General features: G+C 40.4%; 1 protein-coding gene across 1 annotated transcript; it reads right to left on the bottom strand.

The window, feature by feature from the left end:
- Positions 1-264: 264 nt before the first annotated feature.
- LOC131901219 (vomeronasal type-1 receptor 4-like) lies at positions 265-1,206 on the bottom strand. Its single transcript, XM_059252469.1, has one exon. The coding sequence runs from the start codon at positions 1,195-1,197 to the stop codon at positions 265-267; it is 933 nt and encodes a 310-aa protein (XP_059108452.1). The 5' UTR covers positions 1,198-1,206.
- Positions 1,207-8,863: the final 7,657 nt, after the last annotated feature.

The following is an 8,863-nucleotide window of genomic DNA, read 5'->3' as shown; positions in this document are numbered from 1 at the left end:
TTGTAAGCTTTTTGCAGGCTTCTGTGAACATCAGGTAGTCAAAGGGCAGACCCTCACAGCTTCTGGTTGAAGAGTACCATGGGCCTCACACAATAGGATTGAATCATGTAGGCTGCTGATTCACCCACCAGGCAAAAATCCCGTATTCATTTCAGCAAATCTTAAAAAGACAAGGTACTACCTAAATATCTTTCTGCATTGACCATTTGAGGGTGTCAGGTGGGTAAACATCTGAATACCAAGTAAAACATATAATTTGCATACTTAAAATGTGCATAAATGATGTTTATTCCTTATCCAGACTAAACTGAACCTGGATACAAAAGAGTAATTATTAACGAGAACAAAGGGGACAAATGATGGAAAACACAATGAAGTGAAGCGATTGATGTTCACCAGCCACCAATTGTTATTATACAAAAGAGTAATATAACCTCTTAAGATGGAGGAGAGAGTGTAAAAAGCAAGAAAGGTAATCACTAGGGTGAGAATGTTCTGGGTTATTCTGGATTCAGGGGAGTTTCTGATGGAAACATGAGTGCTGCGGATGTGTTGAACCCTCTGCTTGTGTCTGTAAAGAATAATAGTCATGGATCCACTGGACCAGGCCATGAGCACAGAAAAGAAGACTTCAGGGCACACTACCAATGCTGCATAGAGTAAACTACCAATTTCATCGCACTCTACAAGGGAGCAATATTCATAATCTCGTTTTCTTGTCACATTTTTGCTATTCCTATTGACAAGTGTGTATGCAAAATAAATGAAATTTATGAACATGTACATGATCCAGAGGAGGGAAAGATGGCAGCTGATGTTCTTCTCTACTTTGAATTTATGATCCTTCCAACAGGACTTCCTGGGACTAATGGTCAAGGCCTGAAAGATACTCAAGAGGCAAGTGGTGCCAATGGACACACTCCTACCAAGTCCTTGAATATATACTAGAAGCTTGCATCCAAAATTACTCAAGAAATACTTAAATCCCAATAATGCCATTGTTTGGGGCACTCCTGCAGAGAGAATGACCAAGGCATTGGCTGCCATTATATTCATGAGAATCAAGTCTGTGGGCTTTAATGTCCATTCTCTGCAGTAAAGGTATAGATAGTAGAAAATTAGAGAGAAATTTCCCATAATTCCAGTTGTAGTTTGTGATAAGAAAATAATTATGATTGCTAGGTTCCAGAAGTCCATTCTGTGATTTGGAACAATTTCCTTTAGTGTATGACAGCACTATTCTTCTGGTCAAATAAATACTGACAAATATTTACCAGCTACAGTGGATGAAGAAGTATTTACACCATGGAGTACTAAGGGACTGAAACAAAGGGTATTTTATGCTCAAGTAGGTGTTGAAGGCCAGCCCTGACCACTTCAAAAGGCCTCATCCTCTAAGGTTTGACAAGAGTAGAAACTATCCGCTGGACCAGAGCCCTCCCAGGAAGGCTCCTCTTCTCCAAGACCCCTGGCAGACCCTGCAATCTCCATGCCCTGCCCCCATGCCCATCTGCCCGAGACCCCAGCCATTTCCTGAGACTTAGAGACCAGCCCCCAGCTCCCATCCTGCCCAGATTTCACTTCTGGACCAGAAGTGAGTGTCCAGGCTCAGCCTAGACCCCATCCCTGGGCACCAGCTACTCCAGGGAACCCTGCCCAACTTGGTCCCAGGTTCTGGCCACTGGGCAGGTTCCCTTCTAGCCCTGCTGGGAAGACTCCCCTTCTCCAAAACCCCCAGCAGACCCTGCAATCTCCACACCTTGCCCCCACGCCCATCCGCCTGAGACCCCAGCCACTTACTGAGACTTAGAGACCAGCCACCAGCTCCCATTATGCCCCTGGACTTCCCTTCTGGACAAGAGTGAGTGTATGGGCTCAGCCTCGATCCCATCCCTGGGCACCAGCCACTCCAGGGAAGACCTGCCCAACCTGGCCCCAGGTTCTGGCCACCTGGGAGGTTCCCTTCTAGCTATACAAGGAAGGATCCCCTTCTCCAAGACCTCTGGCACACCCTGCAATCACCATGCCCTGCCCCCATGCCCATCCGCCCAAGACCCCAGCCACTTACTGAGACTTAGAGACCGGCCTCCAGCTCTTATCCTGCCCCTGGACTTCCCTTCTGGACAAGAGCACCCATCCTGCCCCGTACTTCCTGTCTGGACAAGAACTCCCATCCTGCCCTGGACTTCCCATTTAGACAAAAGTTCCCATTCTGTCCCTTAGTTTCCATTTGGACAAGAGAGCTCCCATCTGGACAAGAGAGAGAGACTTCCTGATTCTGTCAGCTCTGTCTAAACCAAGTGTGCTGATAAGACCAAGAACAGACCAAAAGGAGATTGGCAGACATCAAGGCAGAAGTACATACAACAACATAAAGAGCAATACAGCATCATCAGAACCGAGCCCTCCTCCAACGTCTAGACCTGAACATCAAAAATTGGAAGAAGCAGAACAGCCTTATGGATAACATCATGAAGAAGGTAGAGGCTTGTGTAGAGGAAAAGACAAAAAAAATGGGAAGAACACTATAAAAAAAACTAGAGGAAAGGACAAATAAAGTAGAAGAAAACAATAAAGTCCTGGAAGAAAACAATAAAGCACTGAAAGAAAATCAAGAAAAAGCAATGAAACAAATGAAGGAAACAGTCCAAGACCTGAAAAGGGAAATAGAAAAAATGAAGAAGACAGACACAGAGGGAATGTTGGAAATAGAAAATCTGAGTAAACGATCGGGAACTTCAGATGCAAGTATAACCAACAGAATGCAAGAGATGGAAGAGAGGATCTCTGGCATTGAAGATAGGTAGAAGAAATAGATTCAGTAGTCAAAGAAAACACTAAACCCAACAAAGTCATGAACCAAAATGTCCAAGAAATTTGGGACACCATGAAAAGACCAAAACTACAAATAATAGGGATAGAAGAAGGAAAAGAATACCAACTCAAAGGCACAGAAAATATATTCAACAAGATCATAGAAGAAAACTTTCCCAACTTAAAGAAGGAAATGCTTATGAAGATACAAGAAGCCTATAGAACACCAAACAGACTAGACCCCCCAAAAAAGTCCCCTTGCCACATAATAATTAAACAACTAAACGTACAGAATAAAGAAAGAATATTAAGAGCAGCTAAGGAAAAAGGCCAAGTGACTTAAAAAGGCAAACCCATCGGAATAACACCTGATTTCTCAATGGAGAATTTGAAAGCCAGAAGGACTTGGACAGATGTAACACAAACACTAAGAGACCATGGATGCCAGCCTAGATTAATATACCCAGCAAAACTTTCAGTCATCATAGACAGAGTGAACAAGACATTCTAAGACAAAGACAGATTTAAACAATACTTATCCACAAACCCAGCCCTACAGAAAGCACTAGAAGGAAAATTCCAACCTAAGGAAGTCAGATACACCCTCGAAAATACAGGCAATAGATAATGCCCAGCAGTAAACCCCAAAGAAGAGAAGTACACACACAATACCACCAAAAAATAACAGGAATGAACAATCACTGGTCATTAATATCCCTTAATATCAATGGACATAATTCACCTATAAAAAGACATAGGCTTACAGAATGTATACGAAAGCAGGACCCGTCTTTCTGCTGCATACAAGAAACACATCTCAAATTCAAAGATAGACACTACCTAAAAATAAAAGGCTGGGAAAAGACTTTCCAATCAAATGGTCTTAAGAAACAAGCAGGTTGATATCCAGCAAAATAGACTTCAAACTAAAATCAATCAAAAGAGATCAAGAAGGGCATTACATACTCATCACACGAAAGATCCACCATGATGAAGTTTCAATTCTGAACATTTATGCCCCAAACACAAGGGCACCCACATATGTAAAAGAAACATTACTAAAGCTTAAACCATATATAAAACCCCACACATTAATAGTGGGAGACTTCAACACCCCACTCTCACTACTGGACAGACCTCCCAAAATGAAACTTAACAGAGAAATAAAGGACCTAATTGATGTCATGACTCAAATGGACTAAATCAATATCTACAGAATATTCCATCCAATCAAAAAAGAATATACCTTCTTCTCAGCACCCCATGGAACCTTCTCTAAAATCAACGACATACTTGGCCACAAAGCAAATCTCAACAGATACAAAACAATTGGAATAACCTCCTGTGTTCTATCAGACCACCATGGTTTAAAGTTAGATTTCAACAACAACAAAAACTACAGAAAACCTACAATCTTATGGAAACTGAATAATGCTCAACTGAATCACCAATGGGTTAAGGAAGAAATAAAGAAAGAAATTAAAGACTTCCTAGAGATCAATGAAAATGAAGAAACCACATATCCAAACTTATGGGACACTATGAAAGCAGTGCTAAGAGGGAAATTCATAACACTAAATGCCCACATAAAGAAGTTGGAGAAATCTCACACTAGTGACTTAACAGCACACCTGAAAGCTCTAGAACAAAAAGAAGCAAAGTCAACTAGGAAGAATAGATGCCAGGAAATTATCAAAGTGAGAGCTGAAATCAATAAAATAGAAATAAAAAGAACAATACAAAAATTAATGAAACAAAGAGTTGATTCTTTGAGACAATCAACAAGATAGACAAGCCCTTATCCAAACTAACCAAAAGACAGAGAGAGAGCATCCAAATCAACAAAATCAGAAATGAAAAGGGGGACATAACAACAGACATTGAGGAAATCCAGAGAATCATCAGGTCATACTTCAAAAACCTCTACTCCACAAAACTGGAAAACCTAATAGAAATGGATAATTTTTTGGATAGGTTCCACATACCTAAGTTAAATCAAGACCAGATAAACTATTTAAATAGTCCAATAACCCCTAAGGAAATAGAAACAGTCATTAAAAATCTCCCAACCAAAAAAAGCCCAGGACCAGATGGTTTCAGCGCGGAATTCTACGAGATCTTCAAAGAAGAGTTAATACCAATACTCTCTAAATTGTTCCACACAATAGAAACAGAAGGAACATTACCAAACTCCTTCTATGAGGCTACAATTACCTTGATTCCTAAACCAAACAAGAATACAACAAAGAAAGAACTACAGACCGATCTCCCTCATGAACACTGATGCTAAAATACTGGCAAAAAGACTCCAAGAACACATCAAAACAATTATCCAGCATGATCAAGTAGGCTTCATCAAAGGGATGCAAGGGTGGTTCAACATACAAAAGTCCGTCAATGTAATACACCATATAAACAAACTAAAAGAAAAAAACTACATGATCATCTCACTAGATGCAGAAAAAGCATTTGACAAAATCTAACACCTTTTCATGATAAAGATCTTGGAGTGATCAGGAATACAGGGAACATACCTAAACATAATAAAGGCAATTTACAGCAAGCCAACAGCAAACATCAAATTGAATGGAGAGAAACTCAAAGCAATTCCACTAAAAGCAGGAACAAGGCAAGGCTGTCCACTCTCCCCATACTTATTCAATATAGTACTTGAAGTTCTAGCCAGAGCAATAAGAAAACATAAGGAGATTAAGGGGATACAAATTGGAAAAGAAGAAGTCAAGCTTTCCCTATTTTCAGGTGACATGATAGTATCAATGAATGACCCCAAAGAATTCAACCAAGGAACTGATACACCTTATAAACACCTTCAGCAACATAGCAGAATACAAAATCAACTCAAAAAAATCAGTAGCCCTTCTATATACAATTGACAAAGAGACTGAGAATGAAATCAGAGATACATCGCCCTTTACAATAGCCACAAATGGCATAAAATATATTGGGGTAACACTAACCAAGCAAGTGAAGGACCTATATGACAAAAACTTTAAGTCCCTGAAAAAAGAAATTGAAGAAGATGTCAGAAAATGGAAAGATCTCCCATGCTCAAGGATAGGCAGGATTAACATAGTAAAAATGGCAATTTTACCAAAAGCAATCTAGAGATTCAATGCAATCTCTATCAAAATACCAACACAATTCTTTACAGACCTGGAAAGAATAATACTCAACTTCATATGGAAAAACAAAGAACCCAGGATAGCCAAAAAAAAAAAAAAAAACCTATACAATAAAACAACTTCTGGAGGCATCACAATCTCTGACTTCAAGCTCTACTATAGAGCTACAGTAATAAAAACAGCTTGGTACTGGCATAAAAACCGACATGTGGACCAATGGAATCAAATAGAAGACCCTGATATTAATACACACACCTATGAACATATAAATTTGACAAAGAAACCAAACATGTACAATGGAAAAAAGAAAGCATCTTCAACAAATGGTGCTGGCATAACTGGATATCAACATGTAGAAGGCTGCAAATAGATCCATATCTATCACCGTGCACAAAACTTAAGTCCAAGTTGATCAAGGACCTCAACATAAATCCAGCTACTCTGAACCTGCTAGAAGAGAAAGTAGGAAGTAGTCGTGAATGCATTGGCATAGGAGATCACTTCCTAAATATAACACCAGTAGCACAGACACTGAGAGAAGCAATCAATCAATGGGACCTCTTAAAATGGAGAAGCTTTTGTAGAGCAAAGGATATGGTCAACAAGGCAAAGCGACAGCCTACAGAATGGGAAAAGATCTTCACCAACCCCACATCTGACAGAGGACTGATATCCAGAATATATAAGGAACTCAAGAAATTAGACATCAAAATGCCCAACAATCTAGTTAAGAAATGGGCTATCGAGCTAAACAGAGAATTCTCAACAGAGGAAACTCAAATGGCTGAAAGACATTTAAGGAATTGCTCAACATCCCTAATTATCAGGGAAATGCAAATCAAAATGACTCTGAGATACCACCTTATGCCTGTCAGAATGGCTAAGATCAAAAACACTGAAGACACCTTATGCTGGAGAGGATGTGGAGCTAGGGGAAATCTCCTCCACTGCTGGTGGGAATGCAAGCTTGTACAACCACTTTGGAAATCAATATGGTGCTTTCTTAGAAATTTGGGTATCAATGTTCCCCAAGATCCAGCTATACCACTCTTGGGCATATACCCAAGGAATTCCCAATCATACCACAAGATAACTTGCTCAGCTATGTTCATATCAGCATTGTTTGTAATAGCCAGAACCCGGAAACAACCTAGATGCCCTTCAACTGAAGAATGGATAAATAAAATGGGGTACTTATACACAATGGAATACTACTCAGCAGAGAAAAACAATGACATCATGAAGTTTGCAGACAAATGGATGGATCTAGAAAAAAATCATCCTGAGTGAGGTAACCCAGACTCAGAAAGACAAACATGGTATGTACTCACTCATAGGTGGATACTAGATGTGGAACAAGGATGACTGGACTGCTACTCACATCACCAGGGAGGCTACCTGGAAAACAGGACCCCAAGAAAGACACGGGGATCACCCAATGACAGAGAAATGGATGAGATCTACATGAACAATCTGGACATGAGTGGGTGTAATGAAGGGCGAGGGTCGAGGGAAAGAGAGTTTGGGGGAGCAGGAGATCCCAGCTGGATCAAGAACAGAAAGGGAGAACAAGGAATAGGAGACCATGGTAAATGAAGACCACATGAGAATAGGAAGAAGCAAAGTGCTAGAGAGGTCCACAGAAATCCACAAAGATACCCCCACAATAGACTACTGGCAATGGTCGAGATACAGCCCGAACTGACCTACTCTGGTGATGGGATGGCCAAACATCCTAATTGTCGTGCTAGAAACCCCATCCAATGACTGAGGGAACTGGATGCAGAGATTCACGGCTAGGCCCCGGGTGGAGCTCCGGGAGTCCAATTAGTGAAAAAGAGGAGGGTTTTTATGAGCAATAATTGTTGAGATCAAGGTTGGATAAAGCACAGGGAAAAATAGCCAAACAAATGGAAACACATGAACTATGAACAAATGGCTGAGGGGCCCCCAACTGGATCAGGCCCTCTGAATGGGTGAGATAGTCAATTGGCTTGATCTGTTTGAGAGGCATCCTAGCAGTGGGACTGGGTCCTATGCTCATTGCATGAGTTGGCTGTTTGAAACCTGGGGCTTATACAGGTTCGCTTGCCTCGGCCTGGGAGGAGGGGACTGGACCTGCTTGGGCTGAGTCTACCAGGTTGATCTCAGTCTTCAGGGGAGACTTTACCTTGAATGAGGTGAGAATTGGGGGTAGGCTGGGGGGAAGGGGAGGGTGGTGGGAGGGGAGAAAACAAAGGAATCTGTGGCTGATATGTAGAACTGAATTGTATTGTAAAATAAAATTAAATTAAATTAAAAAAAGAGTAGAGACTATCCATGTACATTACTATGAGAATGTGCAATACCTCAGAATGTACATAATGATGGAATGAGAGCCATCAAGTTTAACAGAAAATGAAAACATTCAGAATGATGTCACATTGACCCATGACAAATAATGAAAAGTGACAGCCCATAGAAACAAATATAATGAAAGATATCCAGAATATATTGAAATTTTCTAGATGTGTTTTAATGAAAACAACTTCAATAATTTCAACAAAATTAAATATATCAATGCTTAATGTTTATCTCATCTAAAAATGAAAGATGTGGAATGAGAAATTTGTAACCACTCAGAATACACCTATGATCTTTGACATGGCCAAGATTCCATCTTGACTCAGATAGAGCCTTCTTTGGTTTAACATGAAACTAACTCTGCTTTTTCTGCTCTATCCTTGAAAAGACTTTTGGAAAAGTACTATACTCATTCTACAAACTGAGGGTTGAAATGTCTCAAATAACTGCATGCTTTTATCTTCTGTTAAATTTCTTGATTGCTGTACTCACCACTCACCCCTGCCAACTGCCAATCAGGTTATGCTTGTTCTGGTATGTTTGCCCTTACAAGCTCCCTGTAA

This window comes from Peromyscus eremicus, chromosome 1 (assembly GCF_949786415.1).
Source record: "Peromyscus eremicus chromosome 1, PerEre_H2_v1, whole genome shotgun sequence".
Lineage (NCBI taxonomy): Eukaryota > Metazoa > Chordata > Mammalia > Rodentia > Cricetidae > Peromyscus > Peromyscus eremicus.
This window is presented reverse-complemented; position numbering and strand designations above follow the sequence as displayed.

Excerpts from the sequence above, each read along its gene's own strand:
- LOC131901219 (XM_059252469.1), bottom strand. The coding sequence starts at position 1,197 with ATGGACTTCTGGAACCTAGCAATCATAATTATTTTCTTATCACAAACT.